At 35.3% G+C, this 16,837-nt stretch overlaps 2 protein-coding genes across 7 annotated transcripts in view; one reads left to right on the top strand and one right to left on the bottom strand.

Annotated features, from left to right (window-relative positions):
• The window catches only part of Sec24AB (Protein transport protein Sec24AB), a 36,316-nt gene extending 33,588 nt beyond the window's left edge, over window positions 1-2,728 (top strand). For all 3 annotated transcript variants that reach the window (XM_067130866.1, XM_067130868.1, XM_067130867.1), the window contains one exon: window positions 282-2,728. In XM_067130866.1, the coding sequence (XP_066986967.1) occupies window positions 282-393 (112 nt within the window). In that variant the 3' untranslated portion in view covers window positions 394-2,728. The remainder of the gene's footprint in view (window positions 1-281) is intronic.
• A 1,651-nt stretch (window positions 2,729-4,379) lies between these two features.
• LOC136854531 (uncharacterized) overlaps window positions 4,380-16,837 on the bottom strand; it is a 58,353-nt gene continuing 45,895 nt past the window's right edge. For all 4 annotated transcript variants that reach the window (XM_067130870.1, XM_067130872.1, XM_067130871.1 and 1 more), the window contains 7 exons: window positions 13,706-13,913; window positions 11,591-11,726; window positions 10,622-10,767; window positions 10,110-10,280; window positions 8,054-8,204; window positions 6,608-6,694; window positions 4,380-4,720 (listed from right to left, as the gene is read on the bottom strand). In XM_067130870.1, the coding sequence (XP_066986971.1) occupies window positions 4,593-4,720; window positions 6,608-6,694; window positions 8,054-8,204; window positions 10,110-10,280; window positions 10,622-10,767; window positions 11,591-11,726; window positions 13,706-13,913 (1,027 nt within the window). In that variant the 3' untranslated portion in view covers window positions 4,380-4,592. The remainder of the gene's footprint in view (window positions 4,721-6,607; window positions 6,695-8,053; window positions 8,205-10,109; window positions 10,281-10,621; window positions 10,768-11,590; window positions 11,727-13,705; window positions 13,914-16,837) is intronic.

Raw genomic sequence — 16,837 nt, 5'->3', positions numbered from 1 at the left:
CAGAAGTCTGATAACCAAGGAGGAAGAAATCAGAGTAGATGCTGAAAGCAATGCAATTGGGTTCAAGGGGGTGCTGTAAAGAATATTCAGTACCTTCATGAGTGTGCCATGCAAGGCACCTGAAAGTAGTGCTCTTTCATGGGGTTTAATATTCATTATATTTAGTTGTGCCAGCTGAAGGAGATAGCTTGTAAGTTTTGCAACTTTTTATTCAGAAGCCAGCACATCCCATTTATATTTGCTATGCCAGTCAATGTTAATTGAGGGTTTTCTCTTTACAGGGAGGATAATCCGGCACGAGTATTATTTATTCAGCATCTTGTGGATGACAGAACTGAAGGATCACAGTCTTACGTCGAGTTCCTACAATACCTGAAGGGTCAGATTAAATAATTGGAAAAAACTGAAGTGTAGTGAGTGTTATGTTTTCCAGTTTATTCTCAAATAAGAGAATCAGACACTTGTATCTCCATCATATAAGACTACTACTTGCCTCATTCTTAAGGTATTTGTGAATTTGAATTGTTTCAGCCATGGTTTAGGAAATCCATGTATATGGCTAAGCTATCTTATGTCTGTGCATATGTTGGCCAGTAGCTGCTGCTGCATTACTAGGGAATGTGACAAGAAAATATTTAAGTGGAAAATTCCGAGAAATGCTCCAAAAGTAGTGTTGTCAGTCTAGGCATATGAAATTATTTAATTGGGAGAAATTAACACATTTAAATTGATACAGAATCATTTCTGTGCTGTAACTTCAGGGTTGTTATTGGTAAAGCTTTAATTGTAGTCATACTAATTGAATAACTAGATCTGCCTAGCACACTGTATTAGAAACGGGGTAAGGGAAGGGAGAGTCGAGTGCGAAAGCGGTCATAGTTATTCCAAGTGTTGAGAAAAATCTGTATATTGTACAGCTTGGTTATTTAAAAATTATATTTAAAGTTTAGGGTTTTCATTTGGCAACTACCTACATCTTGGCTTGTGTGCTAAATCTCATTGTATATTTACTTACTGTAATTTTCCTTCAAGTTGTGCCATTTGTGAAGACAGTTTGGAAGGCAAGAAGGGCGGGAAAGAGTGAACAAGTTATTTCATTCCTTCACTTTATTAACCAGTTTATGCGGAAGTGGGAACGTAGTAGTTATCTTAGAATAATTTCCAATTTAGTCTCAATCCTGGAACTCTGTGAAGATTGCAAAACATAGTGTTTTAGTTACTGAAAAAGGGCAGCAGTTGGATTTTCCTCGGTACGTTTTGATATGGTTTATATTCGGGTCATATTCAGTTATTTTATATGTTGACTGGAATTTTTGTACCTTAAAATGCATAAGCATTGGTGTACTAGTTGGGGTAGACCATGTACTATGTTTATAATTTGGGAGTTTTCGTATAAGTGTATGACACGAGTTGTATTTAGCATGTGAACTTGCATGTATTACAACTGCCACTAAAACAGGATTTATTTTATCAAGTTACGAAGCCAGGTTTATGCATTTCATTAAACCATTTTCATGGTATTTGTAGTACACTCTACTCATATTTATCCTTCTTACTATCTTGCACCATTGCAGTATTTTAGATAAGATATGGTGCATAAGTATGTTGAATGATATAGGATTTAAATAACTTCAAAATTATCTTGTTTTTACTCAGAAGAACAAAACCAGCAAAAGCTTAAATTGGAACTTTTAAGAAGGTTGGGTGCTGTCACACTCACAAGAAGACTGAAGGCAATTTGCTAATGAAGAAATACATGCACAGGTTAAATACAATTTCTACAGCGACTAAGAAGAAAGCTGTCCTTTTTTTAACTAAATGATTGGGTAATACACTCATGGAAGAGGGAGGTTGACACAACTAACTCCTGTTCCCTACACGCACGCATGCACACATACATTTAGAGTGAGTATGTTTATGTAATGGTAGTTAATCTTTATATTGATATTCAGGAGATTCAGCAGGAAAAAAAAAATAAAACCTTGACTTGAGTAGATATTCACAGACTGAAGGTAGGTGAGAATAAAATGTTACATGAAAATTTTGTGGCCTGTAGATAATTTTATGTGCGTCATTGAATAGTACTGTACAGCGTAGCTCACGCTGTGCTTTTAATATTTTATTTACACATTTATGTGGAAAACCTTTAGGTAGTTTTGTGTATATTTTATTTGTTAAACCTATCCCTGCTCAATATATATATAAATATATTTTTTTCTGTATATGCATTCACTATTCATTAGCTTTTGTTTCCTTTTTATATATACATACATACATTTATAGGTGCCCGGGACTTTTTCCACAAGTTAAGAGGATTGCCATGATAGCCAACTTAAGAAAAGTTTTTTACTGATTGTTGTGTAGTTAGGAAGATATTTTATTATTTTTTTCCATCAATTTCATAGGGTGTCTACAATGAGGAACCTTAAAGTTTTTGAGAAAATCCATTAAAAATTGCGAGTGCAGTGCTAGTGTTTAACTGGCATTCATCATATGGTGTATGTATGGGTGTAATATAGCATTGTACATAAATGTTTTTCAAAGGTTCATTTGGAATTAATGCTTGGGAAAAGAGCTGTTGTGGAGTTATTTGGAATGACTCCAGTATAAATAAAAGAATGCTTTTCCTGAAGAAAGTTTCATCTGGAACCATATATCAGGTGTACATTTTGAAAGATGTGAAAGTTGTGATCTAAAGCAAATATGCACAATAAAAGGTTATATAACAGTGGTTGTTTTTATCCTGATGCTGCTTAGTTATAAAATACTAAACTAATTTTGCCTGATCAACTTTATCTGTAATTAAAGTTTGTCCATAGAGCAGACAAGAATGTGGCAAGAGAGATAATGGAACTCTGCCCACAGCCCTGCCCGAACCCTCACTTTTCTTCAGTCGCTGTCTACTTAGGAGAGCCCATTGCTGCAGGTCGAAGAGGACTTTTTTGTGAAACTTTACATCATTTTTGGCTATAATTAGTTCTTTAAGTACAGGAGTCCTAGTTTTGGCACTTATGCTTTCATGCAGACATCTTAGGAATCTTTGGCCTTTCAATTTCAGGCTTTGTAAAGACTTCAGGGTAGTACAGTATTTTAATCTGAAATGTTTGTTTTTATAAATGATATTGTTCCTACTAGATCTTAAACCTTGCTTTCCCAATTACAAAGATATATCTCAACTTACTTGGGATTAAAATACTAATAATATTGTAAATTGCATTTTTTTTGTGTCGCACAGGGATCCGAGCATTCTAGGAACTTCTAATGGAAGATATAGTGGTAGTCATCTCTTTGTAGGTGTCAAGAGGCAGGAATGAATTATCCTCCTTTTCTTTATACCTATTATTGTGCTAGTGTTCAGGGTTTTAATTTTTATTCATGTTATATTTGGACAAGGACCTGCCCATGAAAACCGTTTTAAGTTGTTGTGCCAGACTGTGACTTTGATCTCGGGTCTCTTCTGATGAGGCCTCATCAGCAATTCTGCCCAAGTGTCCTTTTAGTACTTATGGCCCATCTCCATACTGGTCCTTCTATATGTACTTAGCTGACAACTGGATGGTCTTGCCATCACCCCTGAAAGGGAGGATTTCTTGTTCTCATTGCTTGCTTCTTCCATGTCCTTTTTTTTGTAGCTTCCACTCAACACCACCTCGTGGGATTCTGCCTACCCCTTAGGTGATTATTCACTCAGTGAAGGCACCTTTCATGGCTCAGCTCAAGAAAAAGGTTGACTCCATTCCAGGACAAGTTTTTTGCTACTGTGGACACCACCTTGGACATCGTGGTTATGATTTTTTGCCTACCTATACCTATAGTGACTCCGCTGATGTCATAGTTGGTGAGTGCTGCCCTTGCCTTTGGTGATGTTTTCCCTGTCCATGACTGCTCTTGTTTATGTATCTGCCTTTACCTTGGCTGTTCCCATGAACATGACTGCATTCATGTACCAAACTATCCTGGAACTTATTGCTGTACTGGTGAACTTGAGTGGGGAGGTTTTGTGTACATTGCGCAGGAGCTCCTTGGCCTAGCAATATTGCTCTCTTCCCTTGTATTTTTTAACTGTTCTCTATTAGTTCCCACTTCGCCATCTGACTTGACCTTTCTACCCTTCTATTTTTCAGCTGAAGGGAATGTAAGTGGTTACTTGTCAAAAAAAGGAGTTTAACCAGGTGACTTCATGATAATGAGGCCTAGCACAAAGTAGCATGATAACATTTTTAGGACTGACATTTGGTGAGGGATTATTTAAAAAGTGCAGAAACTGAATGGGCTTTCTTTCCAAGATTTTCTAATAACTGCCTTGTTACTTAAAATACTGACCACCAATCTAGGCAACAGAAACTGTCAACAAGGAAGTGAAATCATATCGGGTTCAATAAAAGATTATAAAAGTTTATTTAACAAATAACAGCACAAAATGTCTGTCTTTCATGAAGTGGGAAAATATATGTAAAATATATTCACAACCACAATCTGAAGAGGTCAGAAACTTAATTGTCTTGGCTGCTCCAATTAACAGATAAAACAAAGTTTATAAAATGGGGAATGAGAAGGGAAGGTCATGCATACTGGAAAGTAAATTTACAATATTAGCCTGGATACTGCAAGTCTTTGGGGAAACTGCAGCCTGATCTTTGGATGATCTCGGTTGCTGCCCATATGCCGCACTTGATGCATTCTTCAGTAGACTTGCCTTGAACCAGTTGTGCTAAGAAACCTACCGAAGAAAATCGTATTAGTTGACTGAGTCAATTCGGATCTCTTTTGGTTACATATGTACAGTATTGGTAAAATATTGATGTAAGACATTTTCTCCTCAAGCAGTTTACATTAGTAAGAACCTAATATTAAAGTAAATGACAAATAACAGAAAATAAAAAATATATATTCTGCTTGATGTGTGCTGAATGTCTACGCTGCTGACTTTCCTAATATCTTGTTATTTACCTCACAATATAAATTTTGAATAACTATTTACACTGCTTTCCTAACCTTTTGTTTACTTCACAATATAAATTTTGAATAACCATTTGTATTTTTCAAACATTTACAAACCAGAGCCTATATAAAATATCTTTCATTGCAAGCTGGAGACTGGTCGAGACTTCGTAACCAGGTGGAGATGAGGGATGAGAGGGCAAGTATCCCTCAGTCACAGACTGTCACACTCAGTTTACCCTCTGCCCTTGGTGCACGGCCACCAAGAACTTAAGATACGCTATTACCCCTGCTACTGTGCAAGAAAGCCTTGCTCGCAAGAACCACGAAGTGTAACAAGGGAATTGGCAAACAAGCTGCTGACAAGGTAAGAGGGCTGGGTTGCTATCCCAGCCCTTCAACTAGAAAAACAGCAGACAGGAAACCCTTGGCAACAGGCTCAAGAAGAAGAAGAAATGAGAAAAGGCTGTTCATTATTTATAGAAGTTAGGGAGAGAAAACATGAACACTAGTGTGTCCTACAGGTGATTCAACTTACATCACCACTCAAAGAACTGAAAATGAAAACGGAATACAGTACCAAAGTAGTTCTGTAATCCTGGTCTCTACTTAACAAGTATGGCAGCCCAAATACTCGACACCTCTCTGCTATTCAAAAGAGCAAATACCAAAATGCAGACTCTGACAGCTGAGTTGAATTGCAATAACATTCTGCAGTGCAGAATGCATATTGCAGACAAATCAGATGGCATACACTGTCCACTCGAGCACCTGCACTGATAAAGCACCTTATGTAAAAAAAAAAGTCATACTGGTGTAACCTCTCATCCACACTAGAGACTTTCAACCATTCTGAAAACCTGCAACTTTAAACACACTGAAAGTTGTGTGAGATTAGTGCATTGCAGATGAGGGGCATACAAAAGGCACTCGCCTGGGACAAAATTCTTACCAAGTGTGCACCCCTTCAATAACGAAGGTGGGTGATTGGCTCACCTAACTTGTGACAGAGTACACATGACACCAATTCCTTGCATTGTTCCATTGAATATTTTACCAGTTCCAGCTGGCTTTAGAAGATTTATCCCAATGTTGAGACTGCAGGTTTTTAGTTATGAAAAATACAAATTTAAAAATCTGCGATTTCAAAAAACCAAAACGGCAAGGAAAAACCTGCAAGTGCCGTATCAGACAGAGAAGATAATGAGAGCTTCGTACAAGCGATACAAGGTAACAGTGCGTCACTGGCTTACAGCAACACCAACTCACAGCAGATTCATCTTACGGAGCTTTTTTAAGCAGTTAACTGCATTTTACAGCACCATAACTTTATGTTGCATCAAGTTGCGGCACTAATGGCAAGCTACACTTGGAAGCAGAGGAAAGCAGTTGAAGTAGGAAAGTAGACCAGGAAGTATTACATTCAAAGTCAAGGACTATGTTTTCACATATTCTCAAAGATCAATAATACCTGGAATGGTGCAAGACATTGTTGCAAATATCACTAATGAATACAATTAAAATGTAATTTACTGGGAAAATAGAAGGAAGCCTCGAAAAATATATATCTTAAATCTTCAACTAATGAACTTCTTACGTTACCTATGAAATCATTCATAAAGCAAATCAATTATTGTATTAAGAAAATAATTCAAATAAATCATACCTCCAACAAATGCATCTCCAGCCCCATTTGTATCAATTAACTCTTCTTCAGACAATTTGATTACAGGGAACTCTGTAATTTTGTCATCTGAAACAACCAGACAATGCTATTATATTAAGAGAATATGGTTATAAAAAGTACCTAACATAAAGAACAAATGTACAACATGGCTATCCTATGAATGCTTTAAATGTGACAAGAAGCAACTGATTAAACAAAAGCATTTGAATGAATTCTCTTCTCAAAGTAACCAAAAAACTTGTAATGACAGCTTTATATTATGTACACAGTTAAAATACTTGTGGATACACATTTCCTTCTACATTCTTCTGCAGTTTACCCTCATCATTAATGTTCATGTTTTAACACTAGATTTTAGAAAAGGCAACACAAATTCACAGAGACTGAGAATAAAAACTACAGATTAGAGGTAAATGAAATGCCACAAAAAATCCTAGATTTGGATGACTTTAACATGACACTATCTCCAAGCTTCAAAGTGAAATTAAATGTACGCTGATTATGAGAAATAGAGATATCAAAAGGAATCACTTGACTGCTATACCCTTGGAGTTAGATCCAAGTTTTGGATGGTCTAGAAGAGTCTCTTGCTCAACGCAACTTGGTTATGTCTACTACTGATTGATAGTGTTATCAAAGCAATTAATTATGTCTATAAGTAGTCTCCAAAATATTCAAAGTTATGAAAAACGACTTAAAACTTGAGATTCAGGGAATGTAAGGTCTCCAAAACTTGGATAACTCTTCAGATTACTTTGTCACGTTTAACACTGACGACTTCGAAGATTTTCCAAATCCGTTAACTGAATTGTATTAAGAATATAGCATTTGATCTTAAAATGAACAGATTCTCTTGTACATCACTCTGAGCTCAGCCTACAATACCTTTTGCAGTTGGTATATTTTTTACTTGTTGAACTTAGCCTATAATGAAATTTTGCAACTGGTATAATTTTTACTGGATGTAGGAGGCATAAACTGTTTCGAACCCTAAATGTTAATTTTTTTTATTTCATCCTGTGTTACACAAATTTATGTACAGCGCTGTTTTACAGATTTGTCAATATAATTTTGCTATAGAGAAAAATCTGCTTCAGTATAAAAAACTAATAATTATATATATATGCATATCATATACACTCAAACAAAATGGATTTGCAGGTTTTGAGCCCCTCTACAGTTAAAATTAAGTCACTGACCCAAGACAGTTTGAAGACCCTTAAAGATCCCAGCTTTAGCTAAAGAAACATCCAGAAAAAATTTCAATAAAAACAATGCTTGGCTATATTATTGTTTTCTTTGAGCTGCTACTTCTAAACTTAACTGTACTTATATTTGCTTCACAATATTAGAGCAAAATGAACACAGTATGTACAGTACTGGCATAAATAATAAAACAGTACACACACGATAAAGTGGACATACCTTTAGCTAAAATAACATTTTCAGCTCCCTGAGTGTAGACAACTATCCGCTGTCTGTCCTTGTTGTGCTTCGGAAGAGCGGCCGTCTTTAAGGCAATTTCTTTTATATCTGTAGTGCCGAATCCCTGAATTTCAGAGAATTTAGCTGCTTCCTAAAAACAAGATGACCAAAATCAATTAAAATGCAACATAAACAGACTGAATCAAGTATGGAAGTCACACTCAAGTCTAAATTTAATCAGCTACTGACTAGTCTTCCCAAAATGATCTCTTACTTTAGGAATACTTTTAATTCTTTAGCATGTCATGACAAACCAAGTTCATATAGTACTGCAGTTCTACACATAACAAAAACCATAAATAAATTACCTCACTTATTTGGATTTTCTGAGATCAATTTGAGTTATGCTTTCACGCATTTATACAAAATAATTGGTGCATGCCTGAATTTTTTTTTTTACATAACAGTTGGCATATGTTTGCATTTTCAAGAAATTTCTAAATGCATTATGCTACCACAACAGCATAGGATATACACCAAAAAAATAAAACAATCCAATACAGCAAACTAATTCACTGAGTGTTTTCACTTCAAGACAAATATACTTTTATAAAAAAAAAATAAAGAAAGACATAAATTTCATTAGCATTCTAAAGGAAAAAGAAACTTGCACAACTTGTTGAAGAGGTGCAAAAAATTGTTGAGTTAAAATACTAAGGGAAAAACAACTAATGCAATTCACCCTACACGTGAATCAAACTGGAATACTTATAATAAAACTAACAGTACACTGTAAAATGTTAACTTTCTGATGCATGTTTTAAAATGTCAAAACTTTGATCTCTGTCACTTGACTTATCTAGGAGGTAACAGGGATAAAGACACTATGAAAATTTTCCAGAATAAGCAAAAATCACTTCTTACCTAAACATCTATTTGCATCTCACTTTCAAAAGTGAATAAACAAAGATTAAAATTGAACAATATAAAAACAAATACTATACTTCAAATGCATTACCATAAAACAAGTCATTAGAGTAACTGTTTTATATTCATAAGGCATATTTAACAAGGTGTTGTACATTCTGGAAAATCTAGATGTCATCCAGAGAAAATACACTCTGTTTTGTGAGATTCCTTTGTTTTTACTCTTCTCAAATCTGGTTTGTACACAAAACTGTAAATGGGTAAGCATAACAATGACTGCCACTGTACTATCAATCACTGATCAGTTCATTCTTGTATTATTCATAAATGGTGCATTTATTCCAACAATGATATTTTTTCTGATATATTTCCTGTATTTTAGCATTTTTAGTCTAAAACAGTGACATCAACTTACTTTTCTAAACAAATTTCCATTTTTCATCCTATCATAAAAAATTACCAAGAAAAAATGTGCAATGCATTTTAACATCTCCAACTACGTGTGTAGGTTCCTTTTCTACCTACTCTATTAATGCAAGATGGTTTTGAATCATGGGTTACTTACATTATTTACTTTATTTAGCTTTAAAATGTTTGAAAATGCTATTATACACCACTGCACCCCTCTACATTATAGTACTTGGAAAAATTAGAATAAAACTCAGCATAAATTGAAATTTGAATTAATTTAGAACACCACTTGAGTCCCTACACACATGAGGACTGCTAAGCGGCCATGGAAATGGGTGTAACAACAATAAACTATCATATAAAACTCTGTTATACAGTACAGGTGAATTTGAATCTGTTTAGTAAATGAATAAAAACTCAGACATACAATATATCTACGTACAATATAATAACAGACTGTATGTGTCATCACAACAGACTGTATGTGTCATAAACCTGGTAAAAATGTTTTCAGTTAGCAATGACAGCTATTACTGTTCAAAATGAGCATATTTTCACATAGAACAAGCCTTTCATAGAACACTGTCCACGTGAAAAAGGCAACCACCGTGGAAAAGAAAGCTATGACCACTGGCTCTACAGTTGTGTATGTTTTAGCTGCAATAATAAGTACACGATGGAATACGGCAAACACAAAAAATTACAAAAACTGTCTTACCGTTTCATTACCAAATATCAAGTCAATGTATGGGAAAGCCTGCATCATTGGGTCCTTGAAAAATTCACAGAGAAATGGGGCAGACAGGTTCATGCAAAACATTTTGTTCTTCTCGCAAGCATGCTTTCCTACTTTCAGTATAGAATCTGGAGACACTGTCAAGAAGAATCCCTGTAATTAGAAGAACATACATTAAACTGCTAGCTCTGTCCACTTTTCTGACAGCATATGGTGCAAAATTATTTAGTTCCATAAAGTCACTCAACAATGCAATATGGATATATAATTCTTTGACATATTTGGAAAGTCTTCTCATTTCTACCTTCCAAGCAGATCTTGTCAGCTTCAGTTCTTTAAACTAATGGCATTTTACATCTAACATAACATACTGAATGTTAGTGAAGTAACTGTAAGACTAAAATTTGTCACTTAATTACTGTATGTTAAATTATTCTCATGAATATACAACCCATTACAGAGTAATCATATACAAGATAAGTAAGTAATCTTACAGATATGTAGTAAAATTGAGCTTTTTCCATCAAAGCTTGATTTTCTGAGTTTTCTAAATGGGAAATTGTGAAGTGATTAGCTGCAGCCAAATTTGCAACTAAGGACCGGCACTTCCCATTATTGGTAACCACAACAGCACATGTACCTGAGGATAAAACAACAGCGTAATGAGGTAAAGCTACACTAAGCCGTGTAAGTGTATTGACAAAACAATTAGAATATAGATACGTCTATACGGTGAAGTAGGGATTTCCATGTGGAATGTGATATGACATGGAGCCTATAGCCATACCCAGATACAGTTGAATATCCTCATTAAGCTGTAAATCCCCATTAATTTGTAAACATTAATATTAAATACTAATATGAAGTGAACATTAATAACATTACTATTAAATACTAATATGAAGTGAACATTACTTCATAAGTATGTTATATAACCAAGTGAAACTATTTAAAAAGTCTACCTACAACCATTTACAAACCTTAATCTGTTACAATTTCAACTTGAGAAACTTCTGTATTGCTCAACTGAGTACATCTGTATCAATTCACTCTCATATGTGCTTTTAAAAACTTAGTTGTTTACTTATACAGTAAACACTTTCCTATGCAAAAACCTTCTACATAGTAGTTTGAAAATTCCAGTAGTACTTCAACTTAACAGACACTTTGGGGGTCTGGCCTCTGATGAGTAACAAAAGTCCATTAAGTAACAGACTGTATATTACAATCTGCACAAATATTTTCTAGATATCTTACAGCTAACAGCAATTTCACATAGTTCTAAACCAAACTAACTTGTACTGAATACTTTTCATTCAATTTAAGAGATCTAGAACTTTGCATCTGAACTGGCACCATAACAAAACTGTACTTGAGAATTTCCAAACTACTAAATGGGGGTAAAGTATACTTAAACCTCTGAAAATAAAAATTGGTTAACACCTGGCAATCTCTTTCCTTACCAGTGGGGTGATTGGACTGTTTTTGGTAACGAACAACAACTCCAGCGTCCTCAGCTCTGGTCTGTAATATTTTGCTGTACACATCTTCGCCAACTGAACCCATGAAAGTGGCCCGTTTTGGCTCCTTCATAATCCACTGTAAAAAAATACACCAAAAAGTTGATTTAAGCTTAATGGTACTACATATGTCTTCAATAAATGTCATATTTTTTCTTACATAATGGATCGAAAGACAGAGACATCCACATGTTTTCATGGAACTAAATATCTCCTTTGATAAGTACAAATAACTATTCCCGTAATCTGTAAAAAGACTGAAGTACTGGCACGAACTGAACACCAAGACAGTAAATATGAGGACATAGCCATGCATTGCAACATGCTTTAAAAATACCAAAATTTTCATGTTTGTGTATGCTAGTACTGACATGAGTAAACATTCTGTTAGCAAAGCATATTCCGCTAAACTATTGTGATTTGAAAACATCTTTTATACAAATAAGTCAGGTTTTCAGATTCATTTGCCATTTAAATAACATGAGTTTAAAACCTTTCCTGTAAATAATGGTTTATTTCATTACTTTCCTTCTTTCTTTGTGAATGAGTAACACTGATCTATATTTTTTTTTTGTATTTTGCAAACGGAAAGAGTACATGGATTACATACTGTACATGGAAGCTTTGAGACTTTGAGAGAATAAGAACAATGTTTAATCCATGTCATTCATCAAACTTCCACAGAACAGAATGCCTCCAAGTGTAAAAGGGAAAATATAAGAAAGTAGCATAAATTATTACCCATACATTGAGCAGCAATAAACCAATTTGAATATCTATAATTAATCAAAAATATAAATAAATTAAACTTAATATATACATGGTTACAGTAATAAAAAGGACAAAAATACACAAAAAGTAGTTAAGGCCATGATACAAGCCGTGGCACAGCCAAAGGTTTAAAAACCCTGATTTTAAGGTCACCATCTGCAACACTTGAGAGGACATAGTAACCACAAATAGCATCACAGGTACTCCTAAAATGTTTAGTGTTTCATATCATACTTTTCATTAAACCCAAAAACCCTGTACAGTAGCCAAAAACCTATTATGACCCATTTCATCACTACAGTTTTCTTTGGCTGAAGATTACTTTATTGTACCAGACTATACAAAAATAGACACACTTGTCATCACATAAATATGTTGACATCTGGCATGTCGCTTTCGCAATCTGTGAAAGAACTTTGGACATGAAACGCACCTACTACAGACTATTTTGTGCTACCTAATATTTAGTCAATGTGTAATTAAAATTTACCAAGATATCAATGTACTTTAGAACTTATGGCCTCCGTAACTAAAATTTCTTGCCCTACTCTTGCTCAAGAATTCTGCAAACATAATTTCAAAGACTACCAAGACCCATTTTACTTAGGGATCTCAGTAGTCAGTGCTACAATTATTATCCATACATAACGATATTGCTTGCATCGCTAAAATGACACAAATTAACATGAAAAAAGGAATGAAGTTAACAGTTTCATTTAGTTGCATATGACAGCACTGAGGATATGTTTGTTTAAGTCTTTTCAAATCAGCTGCATTCATAGTCTTTAAAATTCTGATTATTTTTTTTACTATTTCTATTGTGACGATCACAAATGTCATAGCATGTGAAACTGAGGCAAAGTTTTACCACAGAGTGCAATACTGCATTGCAATGAATCATTAAATCATAAAATTTAGGCTATAAAGTTAAGTACTGGGGAGCCCTATACCATATAGTGCTTAGGAAAGTGAGAAAAGGGAATCTAAGTGGTTGGAGAATAAGATAAATAATCCAGAGAGTGAATGAGGTGGTGTACCTGGATCTAACGGTGAAGCTGGGAGAAAACTCCACAGTTGCACTATGAATGACAGAGGTCTTGGAAAGCAAGATAGTGGAAAGGAAGTGGGAATGGATGCAAATTAAAAGGTTAAAAAGTGAGTGCAGCTAGGGGCTGAAGAGATCCTAAAAACCCCCTTCAGCAATGTCTACAATGCACCACGTGAGGCAGAATGAAGCACTACTTCCCTGACGCATCACATTACATAAAAAATTCCAAGGCAATATACCTGAGCAACTCTCATTGAGTTCTGTGTGGCACCTCCAGCGATATACTCCACGTTCTTCATGTCGCTCATTTCCTGATACATCGACTGGTGCTTGTCTTCAGCCAGGATGGCGTTGTTGGCCTCCAGTCCATATTTTTCCAGAAACGATTCATCTGTGTTCACTAGGATATCCAGAAGGGGATTTCCCATCCCAAAGAGTATGCCTTCACTGAAATGGAAGTCCAAATATTATCAGATACGTTATAAAATATTCGTATTGTAAAATGAAAATATTTATATGAAGGGAGTCAGTACACTAGTGGCCATGATCTGCAGTTACCATAAGGTCAACCAGGCCATTACAGAACACTTAAGCTGACTTAAAGACTAAAATATTATAAATGCATATTTCATCATCCTCAAAATACACTGACCTGTGACAACCATACCTCCAATTACCTTTAGTTATAAAAATACAGCAACTAATATTCTACTAACACATGAGACTCTGGAGGAACTACCCAGAAAGAAAGGTTATGATTATATATATATATATATATATATATATATATATATATATATATATATATATATATATATATATATATATATATATATATATATATCTCCTTTAATCTTATCTAGAATAATTTTATGTATATATCCAAACGTAGTACATAAGCAGTTAGAGGAAATATACACACAACTGAAGTCATGATACAGGACAAAAAATACTGACATAACATCACTGAAAGGATCAAAAGTCATGCGCCTGAAAGGAATAAAACTGATGTAGAAATGATTATGGTAAGAAAGCATTTGATAATAATATACCCAAGGAGGAGAATGACGATGATAACGCAAAACTAGTGAGAAAGACTGAAGGCCAAACTTGTGTCTAGGTTGAAATATGTAAAAGACAACGAATAAAACTACACACGACACGTCTTCCGTCGTTATAACTGCACCGGCGCATTCATCACACCGATAAAGGTTCTAATTTCACTCCTCACGACGCCAACGGCGCAGATGACAGACGACAATGATCCTAAATGCTCTACAATCACGACCAGGATGTGCAAGAAGAATGCCTCAATGAACCAGCATTACGTTGGGGGAAAAAAAAAAGAAGAAGCCAACAGTCAATAATTTCACAATGAGAGTGGTTCTCGGTTACACTTGACGAGTTAATAGGGGAGGGGGAGGGAGAAGGAGGGGGGGGAGGGGAAGGGGGATCTTGTGAGGGTACTTCACCCCTTTCTCTTGCAGGAACATGACGCTGACTAATAAGAGATTTGAGTGACATACGCCAGGGCACGGAGACCAATCACACGATGCCGCCATTAGGAGATTAAGAGAGAGGTTTCTGCCATGTCATACGAAGCTCGAGTGTAGCTTTTAGATCGGCATGGTGCTGTGAGAGAGAGAGAGAGAGAGAGAGAGAGAGAGAGAGAGAGAGAGAGAGAGAGAGAGAGAGAACTGATGATAATGAAAAATGCACAGAATGAATAGGGGCAGAAGCAATAACAACTTCTTCTAAGAAATTAAGGCTTTGAGAGAGAGAGAGAGAGAGAGAGAGAGAGAGAGAGAGAGAGAGAGAGAAGAGAGAGAGAGAGAGAGAGAGAGAGAGAATGAAAATGTACAGAAAGAATAGGGACAGAAGAAATTTTTCTAGGCTTTGAGAGAGAGAGAGAGAGAGAGAGAGAGAGAGAGAGAGAGAGAGAGAGAGAGAGAGAGAGAGGTTATGATGGCAAGTTCACAGTGCCGCAGCGAAACAGATTACCGATAATACAAGTGAGGAAAGCCATTTGCCATCATCGAAAATATATTTTTTTTTTATGGAGCGGAGTCTATGAAAAATTAATGCTCTCGATATATTCACATGACCACATTACGCTTGGGATAGATGTGATGTGGTTTTCAATTTTTGTTTTTTTAAAGTATTCCAATTTTTTTTTTTCGTGCCTGGCTAAGAGTAAATGCACTTACTACACGCCATCCCCCCACCCCCTTTCTCCCAACCCCCTACCTAGCCACGCCGGTACAGTTGGTTTCACATCTGCCTGCACCAAGTGTTCACCTGGTGTTCATCAGTACACCAGGTGTTCATCTACGCAGGCTACGTGGATAAGGGTAATTTACTCAAATATTCAAGTTTATTCTTCCACGCCATAACTCAGACGAAATCTGCGACTCAGAGAGAGAGAGAGAAACAATATATATACTGTATATGCATATATAATATATATATATATATATATATATATATATATATATATATATATATATATATATATATATATCTTCTTCTTCTTCTTTTTCTTTTAACGTGCTTTTTATATTTTATATATTTCATCATCATTTAAATGAAAACCCCATTACACCTAAAAGAGCCAAGTTCTAATTAAAACAAAAAATCACATAACTGACAACGCTTACAATACGAAAGCAGGTATGACGACAGCTTGTTAGAATTCGTAAAAAAAAAAGAGGAAAAAGAATTGCATTGCACCACCTTTTGACTAATAAGACTTGTAAATCACCCACATGTCACAGCCAGACGATAATGCTGGTTAGACAGTTAGATGAAATTCGATCAATAACCTTATCATTCAGAGAGAGAGAGAGAGAGAGAGAATCTAGTGTCAAGATGCTCTCGAGTTTCTGTTTGGAAACTATGCAACGAAATTTTCACTCCACACAAAAGTTTACTAATATTTTAATATCACCTCCACTGATTACTCAATAAAAGCAATTTTATACTACTAAAGATAGTTTAAAATCTGCTCGATAATCAAGTAGATTAAAATAAAAAATGAATAAAATGCCTGAGTCGACACAAAGACGAATATTACTTTTCGTTTATCAAACGCGCCGAAGTTAAAAGCTTATCACGTAATCCCGTTCAATGGAACACACCCTGTTCCTCATTCTTTTTTTTTTTCTTTCTTTCTCTTTCGATTAGACTTGTCAATCTCTCGGGTGCAGAGCAAACTTTATTTCACTCTCTAAATCTGATGTTTATTACGTTCGTGCGATCAATTCGTCTTATTTCGTTCGTACAGTCAATTCGTCGTATTTCGTTCGTGCAGTCAATTCGTACTTTTACGTTCGTCCTATTACGTTCGTACTGCCATTTCGTCCTATAACTTT

The sequence above is a fragment of the Macrobrachium rosenbergii genome, chromosome 29 (assembly GCF_040412425.1).
Source record: "Macrobrachium rosenbergii isolate ZJJX-2024 chromosome 29, ASM4041242v1, whole genome shotgun sequence".
Lineage (NCBI taxonomy): Eukaryota > Metazoa > Arthropoda > Malacostraca > Decapoda > Palaemonidae > Macrobrachium > Macrobrachium rosenbergii.
This window is presented reverse-complemented; position numbering and strand designations above follow the sequence as displayed.